This window comes from Opisthocomus hoazin, chromosome 8 (genome assembly GCF_030867145.1).
Source record: "Opisthocomus hoazin isolate bOpiHoa1 chromosome 8, bOpiHoa1.hap1, whole genome shotgun sequence".
Lineage (NCBI taxonomy): Eukaryota > Metazoa > Chordata > Aves > Opisthocomiformes > Opisthocomidae > Opisthocomus > Opisthocomus hoazin.
The window spans coordinates 1597407-1613737 of NC_134421.1; the positions used below are offsets into that span (position 1 = coordinate 1597407).

General features: G+C 46.5%; 1 protein-coding gene across 27 annotated transcripts in view; it reads right to left on the reverse strand.

The window, feature by feature from the left end:
• CACNA1C (calcium voltage-gated channel subunit alpha1 C) overlaps window positions 1-16331 on the reverse strand; it is a 434777-nt gene continuing 418446 nt past the window's right edge. For 14 of the 27 annotated variants that reach the window (XM_075427815.1, XM_075427805.1, XM_075427807.1 and 11 more), the window contains 8 exons: window positions 15560-15709; window positions 13052-13404; window positions 12158-12184; window positions 10661-10789; window positions 10074-10183; window positions 7958-8061; window positions 4907-5230; window positions 1-4638 (listed from right to left, as the gene is read on the reverse strand). In XM_075427815.1, coding sequence (XP_075283930.1) covers window positions 4342-4638; window positions 4907-5230; window positions 7958-8061; window positions 10074-10183; window positions 10661-10789; window positions 12158-12184; window positions 13052-13404; window positions 15560-15709 — 1494 coding nt within the window. In that variant the 3' untranslated portion in view covers window positions 1-4341. The remainder of the gene's footprint in view (window positions 4639-4906; window positions 5231-7957; window positions 8062-10073; window positions 10184-10660; window positions 10790-12157; window positions 12185-13051; window positions 13405-15559; window positions 15710-16331) is intronic. The other 13 variants (XM_075427817.1, XM_075427811.1, XM_075427814.1 and 10 more) reach the window with 2 other exon arrangements.

Sequence of the window (16331 nt, forward strand, 5' to 3'; positions counted from 1 at the left end):
TGAGACCCATACAACTGTTATATTGGCGTCAGTCTAAAGAAAGCAATGATACATTGCTTTGGAAATTATCAAGAAATGTAAAAAATGCATTTGCCCTTTTTTTGTTGTTGTTGTCATTGTTGTCGTAGTCATCGGGGGCAGGGTTCTGAGTCAGAAAACAAAGCAGAAATAGATGCGATTCTGTACATGGCGCCTCGCTGGCTGTCCCTCCGTGCTGGGGTGTGGTGGGCAGGGTAATAAAACAGGTGGGACCCCTGCAGTAGCAGCAACATCTACACCATCATCGTTCACATGTCCAGCTGAAGAGGCAGATGATGCAGAAAAGGTCTGTGGATAACGAAATTCCAGCTCTGGATCATGAGTTCTACTTTCTTCCCCATCACGTCAGCCACACAGAAATAAGGAAGAAAAAAAGAAATGCACCTGGTGTGGCTGGCCCAGTACTGCCTGGAATAATGAGCAGAAATACAGGGAGGAGGTTTGTTGTTTTGTAAGAAACGTCTTTAGTCTGCAGTGTACTCTTGCAAGTCAGAGATGCTCAGTGGCAAACAGCAGGTCGTTTTCCCCATTCTTTCCTTTCCTTCCATGCCACTCCTCAGCCATCAGTTCCTTCAAAGCTTCCATCCACAGCACAGTGATTGTGTCTACCGTCCACTCCCATACACAGGGGAGGAAGGACACTCCAGGAACTAAACCTGCCACCGCCTTCCCACTGTCCCCCAGACTCCACCTCACCCGAAGGAGGCAGTAGCTCTTTGCTCAGGCCTGTCACAATGTGCATATTGGAAGTACCTCAAATGCAAAAAAAAAGAAAAAAAAAAAGGAGACATTTGCACAGCTGGCACCAGCAATTACTAAATTCAACACCTGCCCCGCAAACCGCAGAAGTCCTCTGCGTTCTCTGCTAGCTGTGTGTTTTCCTCTCTGCAAGACCAAGGGGTCTTCCTCTGGCCATTGTAGGCTCTGACCCCCAAGGAAGTCGCAGCTTTCACCGGGAATACATATGGGGCATAATCCTTTCCACCATTTTCCTTCCTGTCAAGAAAAATCCTATGACATGACATGTGCCGTCAAGCATGCAAAACGCCCATTGCCGCCATTGATTTAGATCAGTACTTTGTTTCTCAGGAGCAGAGAACACCTCTGTCTCCCACCGGGAGGGTCAGATGGACTTTCTAGTGGGAGAAAATGAGATACAGACCCCTAACACTGATTTCATCCTCAGAAAAAACCAGGCAGAGCATTATTTCAAGTAGCTTTGGAGCACTTCAGCACTAGCAGCAGCAAAGTCTCAAAGGGAGATATGCTTGCGTGCTGGTCGTGATACAGGCACGAGGGGTGGGAGGGATGAGACTGACTGACATCCGCTGGTTACTTTCTCCAGGGAAGTCTTGAATTAGGACTTTGATGCCAGATGGTTGTATAAATGGATTTATATTTCTCTAGTTTAAAAGGATTCATGTGCAAGGTATCTTGAGCCGCTACTGGCCAGTTCAAAATGACACTGAAAAAAATGCACTGTCAAAAATATCCTTTGCTATTTCTGCTTTACGCTTCAGAGAATCAAGGAGAAAAACAAGAGCAGTACAAAAATAATGTAATTAACATAAGCATTAAATGATGTTCTCAGACATCTGTAGAAGCTCAAGATTTGAATAAAAGTTTAGCTCTGAGTCAGATCACACCTTCTAGCTCAGCACTGACCTGCAAGTTTGTGAACCATCTTGAGAAGGGAAAAAAACCAGCAGTAGTCCAGGCAAAAGTCAGTTGCATAAAATCTACCAAGACCTGCCTGTTTTTTCAGCCTCTCACAGCTGAGGGCCAAGTATCAGTGTAAGGGAAGTCACGAGAGGTTCACACTCACTAGTAAGGAAATATGGCTGGAACATGCTGTGCCGTCGGATGTTTTGTGGATTAGAATCTGACCCATCCACTGAAGTCTGGGAAGAGGGATGAGACTGTGCACAGGAACACAAAAAAAATCACTTAACATCTGCATCTTGACCAAACTGCAGCAATCCAGACCTCCCTCCCTCACTTACCCTCTGCTTTCAGTCCAGACTTTCTATCCAGTTAGATAATTTTACTTTGCTAATGATTCAGCCTCAGTCGATCAGGGTCAGCTATTTAATAAAAGAAATTTGAAAGCAGATTTTTATTTCCCCGATCCTTGAATTGCTGGTGCCAGCTGAATACGTAGGATGGATCTGCCAAATGGGCTTGGGGTCTTGCCACTCTCGAGTGGGACGAGACCTTTAGAGAAACTGAGCAAAAGGAAAGAGAACAAAGCCTGAATAAAACGTCCCAGTCTCGGGAAGAAAGATTCTCTACAAATAAAGTCATCGTGCATGTTTAAAGGGAGTGAGAAAGAAGGAAAATGAACACAAGATATGCAAAATCAGTAATGTTCAACCTGTCAGTGGATTGCAGAACAGTTACTTACACCAGGTACACTTTGTTCATTGTACAAATTAAAAAAGGAAAAAAATAGTACCCTTTTCCCCAACCACACGTAGAAAAGCACTTAAAAGTTCAAAGGTAAAGCTTGGCACATTCCAAATACGAAATGATTCACTTGACATGCAGCAAAATATACAAGAAGTGATTCTTTTTCTTCTTTTTTTTTTTAAACAAACTTAATTCAATTCATTATCTTTGCTTGGCACAATTGCAATTCATTTTAAAAAAATATTTGAAAAATACTGAAACTGACCTGAATTCAAGTATAACGGTTTCTTCAACAGAAACATTATCAATGCAATAAAACATCACACGGAATATATCGAAGCGTAACGCCTTCTGCTTTTTTGTTTCCCCCCACCCCTGCATTTTTTTCTATACAGTTTTAATGCCAACACAACTTACAATTGTATTCTAAAATTAATATTATTGCATTGTTTTTGCATATCTTGTGGAACAGAAAATGCAAAGAGTTACTGATTCCCCTTTCAAAAGCAGAGACAGTGGTTTGTTTTTGCATTCGAACAGCCCCAGGTACAGATCTCCTGCAGCTCAGACCAGGACGTGGAGAACTGCACGCGCTTACACGCGCGCGCGCGCGCGCACACTCGCTCCATATTGCTCCCACGGTCACAGATCTACGTAGCACTAAAGAGAACCCAAATCAATCACTCCGATGTGCAAGGCTATATCAAGTGCATTGCCTACTATCTTTAAATTATAAAACAACAACAAAAAAAAAGGAGGTTTCAATTACTAGCAAATAAAATTACAAATTCTGGGTGTACATACCGGTTGGTAAAACTCGTCTATCGTTATATTTCTACCAAATTTCAATGGAGGAAACCCCCCCCAGTTTAAATAACGCAACACGATCCAACCAATTTAACGCCCGCGAAGGTGAAAACAAACCAAAACAAAAAGGCAGGTGATTACAGAACCTTGTAAACACTCCCTTCTCCCTCCAAAACGAAAAATAAAAATAGCCAAAACCAAAGCTGCAACATGCGTTCCAGAAAGAGTCACACGCGGCAGGAGGAGAGCCCCGCGCCGCCCCCACCACCGCAGCACGCGGCGCAGGCCGGCTCCGCCCCGCCGCGCGGCCGACGCCCCGCTCTCCCGCCGCTGGCACGGCTGCCTGCCCGAGCTCGGATTGGCTGGCACGGCTGGCTGCCTGAGCTCGGATTGGCTGGCACGGCTGGCTGCCTGAGCTCGGATTGGCTGGCAGAAGACGGCCTGAGCTCGGATTGGCCGGCAAGTGACCGCCCGAGCGCTGACTGTCTGGCAGGAGCGGCCGCCTGAGCTCGGATTGGCTGGCGGAGACGGCGGCCTGGGAGTCTGGGCAGGGCTGGGCAGTGCTGCCAGCCGCCCCTCGGGCCCCTTCCGCTTCCTGCTCCCCGTCGCGGCGCGGGAATCCGCCGCCGAAGAAATCTTCCTCTCCTTCCAAATCAAAGGGCCTTGGCTGCACGGAGACGGCGGGGCTCATACAGAATGTGTGCAAAATGATTTTTACAAGCAAAGTTGAAAGACACCCGTTGGACGCAGGGTCCTTTTGGCTAGGGCCACCCACGGGAAGCTGAGGCTCCCCTCCGCGCTCGGGAGGCAGTCGTTTGTTCCTTGTGCAGGGATTGAAAAAAAGAGGGACCTGGCTCTCCTCCTCTTCCTCCTCCTCACTCTTCCTTCATGGACATGTGCTGGGGTGATATCTGCTCCTGAAAAGCTTTCTTACACCATCCAACTCTGTGACTCGTCCCAACAGAAATGAATGAAGAACGCTGTTCCGGTTACTCCAGGTCACGAGAACAGTGAGGCACTTCTGAAACAAACCCATTAGGAACATTGAAACAAATAAAAAACCAGCATCGCTTCCAGCCCTGGCAACTACAGGCTGCTGATATAAATCCTGCTGTCCTTGAGCTCCTCCTGACTTTTTCTACAATCCGGGTTCTGCACCTCTTCCTCTTCTTCTCCTGCACTGTCCTGCCCTGGGTCCCTGCAGTTAACAAAAGGCAAGAGGTTGCCATTGGGGCTCTGCTTGCTGTTACCATTGAGAATGTTGTCTGCCGCATTTTCCATCTCTTCTATCGTCATGTCGCAGGCGTCTGCAAGCTCCTGGGTTGTGACCTCAATGAACTTTGGATCTTGAGCAAACTGCATCAGTCCTTCTGAAATCAAGACCTTCAAAAGCAGGTAGGGAACCAGAGACAAAGACATGTTAGTACTCTGCATCACCAACCCTATCGCACCCCATCACAACCCTCTTTACCGCTGTACTTTCCCCAGCGGTCCTTCTCCTTCCATTCCTGCTGCCAACCCCTGCCTGGAAATGGGCTCTCCTGCTCCTGGCACTGTGGGCAGCAGGACATCTGTTGCCCTGCTCTTGCAAGGGCCGCATTTCTAGTTGGCCTTGACACTGCTCATGTCCTTTGTGACTCTGCAGTCTTACCGCTTCGACCAGGCTGCCAGCGCTGCCATGAAACTGTCTGCTGCTCCCTCCGGTCTGGCTGGGGACGGTGAGGGAGACTGGCCTGGCTCTCCTCGGGCTGCTGCAGCCGGTGCTGTTGGGGTACTGGGAGCTGCAGTGTATTGATGGGAAACTGCTGTTGAGCTTCTCACTGGACTCTGCCCCGTCGAGGCGCAGAGTCGGAATGGCCTGCGGCGGCCAGCCACGGCTGCAGGGTGTAGCGGGGGGCGTCGCACACAGCCGAGAGAACGTGGTGGGGGAATGGCTTCTCTGGAGCAGGGGACTCAGGCCGGCCACCGCTAACGCCTGCGGACAGAGGAGGAACAAGACAAGTGAGAGCCTGCTCTCAGCAGGAGGGCTGGAGGGAGGAGGTGCTGGAGAAACAACCCGAGGAAGGCCTGGAGGGTCTCAAGGCTTGTGTAAACAGCTGCCAGCTGCTGGAATGGTTTGGATGTTTCCTGCAAACTCATTTTGCAAGCTTTCCTTTAAATGTGTATCCTGTGCTAATGCCAAGCAGCAGGCTGAAAACTCTTATGACTACAGTTCTTCAGCCTTGGACCTGCTGCCCTGACAGCAGGGATGCAGCCCCACTCCCCACAGCCTTGCCAGAAACACCACCTCTTCTCCAGTGGGTGAGACAGCAATTCATTTTCCCACCACTGCCACTCCCCATTCCGTTAGCTTTTATTGCCACTTGTGGTGTTTTCTGTAAGTATCTACTGCGGAACCTGAACAGATACCAGATGTGAATTTTAGATGTGTCTGCAGTTGGCAATAACTTATGCTGGTGGGAGGATCAATATCTGATGATTATACTTTGAGCCATCCGTCCTTTCTGTAATTGTATACACAACCTCTGAGTCATCCAGCCTCCTTTTGTAACAAAATTCTCAAGAAGCCCCTTGTTGCCCAGGGCTGATCTGATGCTTATTCATGGTGACTGCTGCCTTGTTCCATAAGCAATGCCGTCAGAGTCATAAGCTCATCTCACAGAGCTCACTGCTGCCTAGTATGAGCAAATAAATGCATAGAAAATACAAAAGCATGTGGATTGTGTGGCAGAGAATCCTCTTGTTCAGGCTGGGGTTAGTGTCCTCCAGCTTCAGCTATCTGAAGTCTATGTGTTTAATCTAAGCTAACTGTGTAGAGAGACACTAGCAAGCCTCCTGTCTCTTTTGGATTCCTACCCGAAAACGCTGTCTGAAGGACAAGTCTTAGACACGATTTACACTTGCCCTGTGGAGATGGTCTTTCCCTTGTTGACCACAGCGAGACTGAACTGACCGGTTTAAACTAGACAGCTAACTTCAGGGTGTCTACAGTTAAGCGAAGCTCAGTCCATCTGCCGCTGAAATCCCTGGGAACTGATAACCGTGCGGCACCAATGATTTCAGTGACAGATGAACAAAGGAATGAATTATTAGTCACCTACAAGTTTCACCAATATTTTCTCAGGAATTAGATGTCAAACTCCTACCAACTTCAGTGAGGAAGCAAGCCCTTAAAAGTTCACTTGTATAAGTCATACACTGCAGGCCTCAGCACATCCCTTAAACTGCCAGGACTTCAAGGAGAGCCCTACATCTGTCAGGCAGCACAACTAAACCAGTTTTTCAGCTTGTTGGCAGAAATACACACCACATGTTTTATCCAAAATGTAAGGTACTGAGGAGGTTGAAAGAAGCTCTCAGGGATTGCTTTGAGCTTGAGCTGCCTGTATTTACATATCAGGATGTATGACTATTTCATGAGAATACCCCTTCAAGCATTCATGAGCAACTGAATCTATTGCACTTAGCAGAGGCAACCTTTGCACTTTATGTTCTTGTTTTAAGCACTGTTGTAGGCCAACATTTTTGTAAACATATGAACACTTCTGAGTGTTGTCAGCTGGAGGCCAGATGCTTATTTCATGGGTAACCCTTCAGTCTGGCTGAGTGACACTGGGGTGAGTAGAGCCCCATCCCTCTAGGCTTGGAGCTGCATGGTGGGATGAGGAAGGGTGAAGCAGCTCCATCCTCTTTGTCTAGGCTGGGGGGAGGTGATTCTGCCAGCTGGGTGGGCTGAGAGAGTGGGAGGCATGTGTCCCCTCTGCCTGGCCTGCTGGGGGGAAGGTGGGAAGATCTTTCCTGCCCACTCCTCCCTGTCCCAACACATTTGCTGGTTGTCCCTGCCACAGCTGTAACTCTCTGCAGACCACTGCTTTCTGCAACTAGATCCTTAAAGGATAACTGGCTGGGAGTGAAGGTGAGAAAAGCCAGGGACCCTCAAGCGCGCTCATCTCTCACTCCTCTGCTCTGACTTCTAACTCCTCCTGCCCCTGCCACATGGCATTTTCTGGCCCTGTGGCAGCCTAAGGAGGTGGGAAGGCCACTTTGCCCTGCCCTAGGGGACTACACAGAGCAGGATGCCTCACTTGCAAGGCTGGCACTACCATCTGCACCTGTTTCTTTTATGGTGATAAAAAGTGACGTCATCTAACTAAAAGACACAAATCTGCTTTGGACTATGACAGCTGGCTAATCATCTAGGTACGTACCTAAGCATACATTTGCTAGGCTGCTGAATGCAGTTACAAAGGGCTTCAGAAGCTGATTAATTACATGTAATCACTTTATGTTTTAAAATCATTAACTGCAGTTACCAGTTACTTTTAATTAATATGAAAGTAGACTGTGCACATTTTGTTCACATGCATACTACCATCAAAGCCCCTGTAATTGCACTGCAGCATGCAATTTGGGTAGTTATTTTTATCTTTTAGCTATTTTTTTTATTTTACTCTTTCAGGGACATCAGAAAATGATAACTCTGCTGACATGTTTCTGTACCATTCTTCTGGGAATGATAAAGATCCTGAAAGCAGGAATGAGCACGATGGCAAGTATGATTTCTAAAAATTGGACCTTTGATACGGGTGAGAATCTATTCCAAATGGTTTTTAAAAAGTTGGTTGTGATACAATGAGGGGGACACTGCAGAGAGTAGGGTCTCAGTTACATTATGGGGCCCTTTGTGGTTATTAATGCTTACCTGATGATGTACCAGATGCAAAGGCAGAACTGTCTTCTGCGAGACATCCATGCCCTGGTTTTTCTGTCTTTTCAGACACTCTAAGTGAAAAGATGCTCTTCGACCTGAAACAGCAATCACACACAACTCTGTCCATCAGTCCTACTACACTACAGTCAATCTGATTTCAATTTCTTTTAGTGCAGTCCCATTGGAGATACAGCAAAGACGCCTACATTTTAGGCTCTGTCCACTTTGCCTCAACACCTCGCCCTTTCTAAAGCATTTGTATTTACAAAAAGCAGTCAAGCACCAGGGACCAACCAGCACTACCTTCCAAGCAAGCTGCAACATAAAATTCTGATGATAATTTTTATTTTTATTTTGTTATTTTTCCATTTTTAAAACACTGTGCTAGTAGATACCATGCAGCTGATTTCCCTCCTAAGCAATGGAAGTGTTCTCAGACCTCTCTGGTTCAGGTAAAGCCTTCAGTGGGACTGATGATGGCAGCTGAGGCTCTGGTGCTGTGCCTGGCCGTACACAATCTGCAGGAGGGGACATCAGGCTTTTCAGGTGATATCGCTCTCCTGCTTGTATGTGATCTGTGTCCCCTGGCTGCCAGACATACCACAGTTTATGAGGCTGTGTCTATAGCAAGGTCAAGTGGAAGCGAATTAACCAATCGTTGAATTCACTGGTGAATTATATAGACTATATGTAATTACATATGTTATACATATAACTGGCTGCTTATATAGACATGAAGCACTTTCAAAATTTGGAAAGGGAAGAGAAAAAAGGTTTTTTTCTCCTGAAAACAAAAGATTTTGTGATGTTTATTTGCTATAAAATTAAACTTTACTTCTGTAAATATGAGAGGGGTACTCTCTATGCAGGAATTTAAAAGTACTGCAAAGTATGTTTATGAACAAGTGCACAGGCTTTACTTCAGAAGAATGGCAAACAAATCCAGTATTGAAGATAGAGCTGCATGGCAGGCTAAAATACTTTGTGCACTTCTTGATCCTGTTGACATTTTTCTAAAGAAGGAAAGAAAATTAGAATTCTGAAAATAGTAAGCATCTATAATATTGATTTGTTGAGAACAGGCCGTCTCAGGCGTTGAAGGAAATATGTATTATAACCCAGAGAACGAATGCTACAATGCAGATCAAAAGTATTTCCTCTTTCTAGAGAAAAAAAAATAGTAAAATGAGTATGAAGTCACTGTATAAATATTCACTAGAATGTAGTTAACGAAGTGTTGTATCAAGGACTAACTGCAAATTTGGCCTTACAGATAGATATAGGAATTGTCATTGCCTAATATTTTGAGTTCTGAAGTAAATGCTTTTAAAATACTAAATTGTATAAGCATCCTGAAGGATCTGAGTGAAGACTCAGTTGCCTCACTTTAAACATTACACTACCTAGTCTGTCACTTTTATTTTGTAAGAATATATTTTATACACAGGATTCTTTTTAGTTTCTCGCCCAAATTTCATCCTTCTTCACACCAGTACTCAGGAAAAAGGCTGAAAAATATTCTACATAAAAAGATCTCTTTTTCTTCCACGCTCTTACATTTGTCCTGATACTTTCATAAAATGTTGTGATTCATGGATTTCACCGGAGCGTAGTCTGCATGCTCAAACACTTGAAAAATCTCCAGGTACAATCAGAGCAGAAAGCAAATTTGTATTGTATTAACTTAATCTGAAATCCACTGTTTTCTTTCTAGTGAACAAAAGAGACAACCTCTCCTTTCTCTCTGCTGAATACACACAGAACAGAACACCGTATACTGAAGGCTGCCCATTTGGTGACCCCCTGGTGACTGTTTGGAGAGCCCACAGTGCTCTGAGTAAACTCCCCAATTCACAAGAGGTCTTAATCAAACAGATCACATGGACTATCCAAACAGCCACAGGTTCACCTGCTGACTGAGCATGAAGTCAGCAGAGTCATGTGCATGATCGGGACCATATGCACGCCATGGGATTCCTGGTCTCATGAGCTAAATGCAGCAAACAGCAACACCCGTGCCCACACAGACTGGGATTCCTCCAGCAAGATGTGAGAACTCAGTCGAGGCAGAGGAGAGCACAGCTCGCCTGCCACGCTGGGACGTTACCTAGTGCTGAGGAGCACAGAAACCCTTTCTTTGGGGAGTGCCGGGTGTCCTCTCCTTTGTTGTTTTCCGGTGGGGTCAGTTGTCTGTTTTCGTCGTCTTGGTATGCGAGCCTGGAAAGGAGAACAGAGGGATTCTAGAAAAGCAGCTGATATTGGACAGAATAATCCCTCTTCCAGCAGGGAAGCCAGGAAGATCATGCTGTCAAATGTATGCAATAGCAAGCTAGCTCTGAGCTAGAACTGGTCCAGGAGCAGCAAGAGAAACCATGAGACAGAGAACACTTAAAAGATGAGGTCTGGGAACATCGGATGGTAGAAGTGAATGGGAGGGGCGAGGCCCTGCAGATCCAGATGTCTCATTCAGAGGAGAAGGAAAATCCTGGGTGAAAGATACCCTTTTCAATGTTACTGCTCAGGGCTGAACTGCCTTTTTAAAAAATTATTTTCTGATATTTGAGTTGTCTGACTAAAGTCTTCTGACCTTATCCCCAAAATTGAAATTTTTGTAGAAAAATGTTACCTCTTCCCCCCTCTCCCCCTTTAATTAAAGAACCACCCAAACACCTTGACTAAAGCTGCAAAGCTCACATTTCAGTAGAGAGCAGACTTGGTTCATTACAGTACTCAATGTCTTCATTCAAATTTTCATCATAAGTCTCATCCTGAGACACTTCCTCTTGGCAAACAATTGCCAGCTGGCTGTCTCTGGAACTGGAGCTAATGAACAAAAAAGACAAGTCAAGATATGGAGATGGTAGAGACAACCTGTTATAAATACAAGAATGACAGGCTCCATCTGTCTCAGTTTATTTTAATGTGGAAGAGCTATCACAGAAAAATTGATGACTGAACAGATCTGCAGAGTTCACAAACACAAAGCAACACCCTTATCTGTGTCCTCTTTCAGAGCAAGGGTTTCTTAAATAAATCCTGCACAATACTGTAAACACGTTATTGTCATTTGTGACTACATCTAGTCTATAAATGCGCACATCACACTGACCACATTTCCAAAGACATACCTCACTGAACTCAAAGTAAAAATCAAAACAATAAAAAAAATGGGCTCTTGGAAATACAGCTTTTTCCCTTGTTGCAAAAGCCTTGGTTACAAATTTCATAGAAGCCTCTTAGACACTAACAGGAACCTTCTCAGCTCTGCGGTGTATGGTCTCTGCCTCCCAAATCCCTTACTCTGCACCATCTCTCCCATCTGCCTCCTGTTCATGCTCTCATTCCTTGCTGTCTTTTCCATCTTTGGTCCATTTTTCTCATCACTAACTGCAGAGTGCTTCTAGTGAATTCAGTAGGATCTGTTCAAATCCTTAAGCGTCACAGCCCGTAATTCCCTGCTTGCCTACTGCTTGTCCCTCTGTTTCATGTCTTGGCCCTCATATTTCACTTCATTCTGAGTTTGTGTTTTCTGAGGAGTAAAGGAGAATCTGAAGGTAGTGTGAGTCTTCAAGATACCGACATGGAGGTATTGGGGCCAAAGTCAGTCTGTTACTAGCATTCACAGAACAGAGAAGTATGGCAGTTTTTTTTGCATCTTTCAGGGACTGAATAGGTAACATTATTTTATCGTTTGGCTTGAACAAAAAGCACTAGGAGAATAGCATATGCATGGTATAGAACAGCCTGTAGGACAGTGCTGGAGTGACCTTCCTGCTGAGATGGAAGGCAAGTTAAACTGCTAAGGCGCAGAGGGGAGAAATCAGAACACGGCAGGTCCCCCTATTCAACAGTCTGTGTTTAGCCAAAACTATACAGAATTTCTGCATGAACACGCCAGAGCGTACTTCACTGTGCTGTGATCAGCGAGTGATGAGATGTATGAGCCCAGCTAGAAACTCTAAAAAAACCCCGAATCTAGAAACCAACTAGAAACAGTCCATGCATCGCCATCTGCCTGTGGGCAGAAAAGCCCTGAGCTGGGAGTATTTTCTGGAGATGTCATGGTGACCTTTTTCAGCCCTGCTGACACCAAAAGGAAGAGCTCATATTCAGCTTTAACGGGGATTTGGACTTTCAATGGGACAAACAATTACACCCTGAGAGCATTAAAGCATGAGGGAGAACACATACCGTCCCAGTGTTTCGTAGTAATGCGTCCTAATTCAAGGAAGGTACCCAAGGAAGCAAGGAGAGAAAAGAACACCATGTTAGCAGTGTCACATCAGCACGAGTCAGCAAGGGAGAGGGCAGATGATAACACATGTTGAGCAACTTCTGTGGCCTCCCTCAGGAAGGCACGAAATAGAAAAACCACTGGACTCTTTACTTGGGCAACTCTGCACCCACTGAATTTCCTCCATCTTATTGTCCTATTGTGTCCTTTGCTGGGGCAGCACTTCTCCACCTTTTCACATTGCCCACTCTGCACTGAGAAAAAATTTCCAGCTCTGGTTAAAAAAAAAAATCCCCCATTGATAAAAATGATACTCTTTTCATATTAGTCATCTGTGTGTAAACAGCCTGAAAGCTGTCCAGAGAAGGAGATTTTCTTTGCTTTTGCACAGTATTGCATTTCTGAAAACCTTGCCCCCCTTTGGTGACCTCTGTAGGGGTATGACCCACTGAATGAAAAACCACTGACTTCCACAAAGCTCCTTATTGGGCACTTACAGAGATGAACTGCAGTCCCTTTGTCTTTCAATTAGCAGTTGATAAAACACTTCCCTGTGGTGACTCAGGACTAAATAAGGCTCCTTTTGGCTCTTACAAAGGTTTCCTCCTGATAAAGCCAAAACAAATCAAGTGTGCTGGTCAGTGAGAGTGCTGCATCTTTGCAGTGGTCAGCTGATGCACATCTGTTGCACTGTGGGCTTTGGCACAAGTGGAGAACCAGAAGGCTCAATCCAGGCTGCAGGCTGGGCGATGTCTGGTGGGTGACTTCAGCTAGGCAGCAGTGCTCTGGTGTTTGCATGCATGTTGCTCTCCCTGGTCCCTCGACCCCACTCTCTGCTCTGTGAAGCTTACCTTTTGGAAGGTAGTTTCCAAGGAGCCTCCTGCACACGTATGGTGGGTGACAAGGGGGTCCCGTGGCCTTCCACTGTGCTGACAGTGCTGGGGTAGCTGGGTGGGCTGGGGAAGCGGCACAGGGCAGTGTTGTTGGCATTGTTGATGTTGGCATTGGAGCCTGAAGATGAGTAGCTGCTGGGAGTGAAGGTGGAGTCCACCAACTTCTCATGAGATGGAGACTCGGTATCTCCCTGGTTGTTGCCAGACTTATTGATGTGCAGAGGTCGCTGGGTGGTGAATGTCTGAGGGAACGCACTCCTGCCATCACTTTGGTAATAGCTGACATGGTTTCCAAACAAGCCTCCGGCTCTCTGTCAGAGAAACAGAAAGTATTTCCCTTTGTGAGTGAGAAGATGAGCAAGGGCCCTGCTGTTTTCTGCTTAGCCTGTTGTTGAGGGGAAAAAAATGTGAGGACCAAAGTCTGCATGATCACACTGGTGCTCTCTCTGCCAGAGGACAGAGCGTGGACTTCTCTGTCAGAGAGATTAGGTACACACAGACTGTGAAAGCTTTAGCTTTCTAAGAAATTTCAGAGGATTAGCCAGGTGCATAGATGAGGCAAAGGTGTCTCTACACCTCCCACCGGTCCTGGGAGTGCAGGACTGGGTACAGATGCAAGAACCAGGTAACTGCTGTCTGGTTTTCACAGTTGTTATGGGTTTGGTGGCAAGGTTTTGGTAGCAGGGGGGCTATAGGGGTGGCTTCTGTGAGAAGGTGCAAGAAGCTGCTCCTATGTTTGATACAGCCAGTGCCAGCTGGCTCTAAGATGGACCCACCACTGCCCAAGACCAAGCCAATCAGCGACGGTGGCAGCGCTTCTGTGAGAACATGTTTAAGAAGGGGAAGAAAAAAACTCCGAGTGAGACGCAGTTAGAGAGAAGAGTGAGACGATGTGAAAGAAACAGCTCTGCAGACACCAAGGTCAGTGAAGAAGGAGGGGGGAGGAAGTGATCGAAATGTCAGAGCAGAGAGCCTCTCCTTGCAACTCGTTGATGAAGACCATGGTGAGGCAGGCTGTCCCCCTGAAGCCCACGGAGGTGCATGGTGGAGCAGATCTCCACCCGTAGCCCGTGGAAGGGACCCCACCAGAGCAGGTGGATGCCTGAAGGAGGCTGTGACCCCATGGGGAGCCCGCAATGGAGCAGGCTCCTGCCAGGACCTGCGGACCCGTGGAGAGAGGAGCCCACGCCGGAGCAGGTTTGCTGGCTGGGCTTGTGACCCTGCGGGGGACCCACGCTGGAGCAGCCTGTTCCTGAAGGACTGCACCCTGTGGGAAGGACCCACGCTGGGGCGGTTCGTGAAGAGCTGCAGCCCACGGGAAGGACTCCCATTGGAGAAGTTTGTGGAGAACTGTCTCCCGTGGGAGGGACCTCACGCTGGAGCAGGGGCAGAGTGTGAGGAGTCCTCCCCCTGAGGAGGAAGGAGCAGCAGAGACAACGTGTGATGAACTGACCACAGACCCCATTCCCCGTCCCCCTGCGCTGCTCAGGGTGGGGAAGAGGGAGAGAAATGGGAGTGAAGCTGAGCCCGGGAAGAAGGGAGGGGTGGGGGGGAGGTGTTTTAAGATCTGGATTTATTTTCTCACTTCCTACGCTGATTTGGTTGGCGATGAATGAAACTCCCTTTTCTCCCCGAGTCCAGTCTGCTTTGTCCGTGACGGTAACTGGCGAGTGATCTCTCCCTGTCCTTATCTCGACCCTGGAGCCTTTCATCACATTTCCTCTCCCCTGTCCAGTTGAGGAAGGGGAGCGATAGAGCAGTTTTGGTGGGCACCTGGCATTTATCCAGGCCAAACCAAATCAACAGTGCAGTTACAAAGCAACATTTAGACATGAGAGGGAATCTGAGAAGAGCACTCGAAACTATTAATCACCTGGAGGTGATTAAATGAAGAAAGATTTAATGAGCCAGTTATGTACTGCTTAGATGACGAGTAACGAAAGGGACTGACAGCATCTTTCTGTAAGGAAAGGAGGAAAATGCCAAAAGAGAGGAAATATTACCAGAGGAGACAATTACAAGAAATAGGAATGAAATAAGAAAGAGAAGATTTAGGTAACTTGCTCAGAAAATTTCCTCCTTCCATAGGAGATCTATTGGGTTCCGGTGTACTTTTTGGAAGGATGCTATTTGTGCCACTGAAAGGAGGAGTGAACAAAACACTAAAGTGTTCCTGGCTGCTGCTCTGCAGACTGTAGGATGGCTGAACTGATCTGTTCTTCAGGCTTTTTGGCCATTCTCATTCTGATTTTATTTAGGTTTTATGAGGGAAACTTCTATTGAGAAGAAAATAGGAAAAAAACTGTGCAAAGCTCTCAGGACCTGGCACTCTGAGTCCACCACTCTATGGTCTAGAAAACAAGAAGGAGGGCCCAGCTGAAATACAGAGTACATAAACCAGAATGTAGCATACTCTGAGCTCAGTTACTGGTCTAGCTTCAAATTGTAAACTTGTTCAACACCTACCCGGAAGATATCATCTTCAGAGGCAGCAGAAACAGCTTCTTTCATGGCCTTATCTAGCTCTTCTTCAGCTGTCAGGTCTCCAGAAATTGCTCGTCGGATCTCCGGCCCAATGTCGTGAAGTGTGCGCAGACCAGCCTGCAAAACAGCAAACTATAGAGCTTCATATCTCCGAGTGGGTATATGAGAAATAAAAGCAGTGCTATTTCTTCCTAAGCACTGTGAAGCTCTTTTACTCAATATAGCATCCCCAGCTCCTAGAAAAACACCAACAAATTCTGTTCTTTCATCTCCAGCTTAGAGAAGGAAAAGCTCTTAGCAATTCAACACAGGAATGTTTGTTGCTAGTCCCCTGGCTTCATCACAACAGGACATACACATAAATCCACAGCCTTGACTAAGCAAGTCTGCATGCTTTCAGCTTTGGGTTCTCAGATCCACAACCAGAAGACGTTAGAGCAGTCACAGTTCCAGCTGAACCATGTACTCAGCGCCTCTCAAATTCTCTTCTTTTTTAATCAGCAGCTTAAATACTGATTTAATAGCTACACTTCTGGCATCTGGACCTGGACAGTCCTCAAACCCCTCACTGACTGGAATCTGTTCCAGGGAGTCCATCTTGTAAGCTGTGGGTATGCCGAGCCCTCAGTCTGTATCTGTGCCTGTGTCTGTGTCACAACACTTCATAGCTTACTGGGAACTCCAGAGTCACCCTTCTTCTTTACTGGACGTGCAAGGGACATAAATGGTGCTGCTTGTACAGTCATTGGGGTTT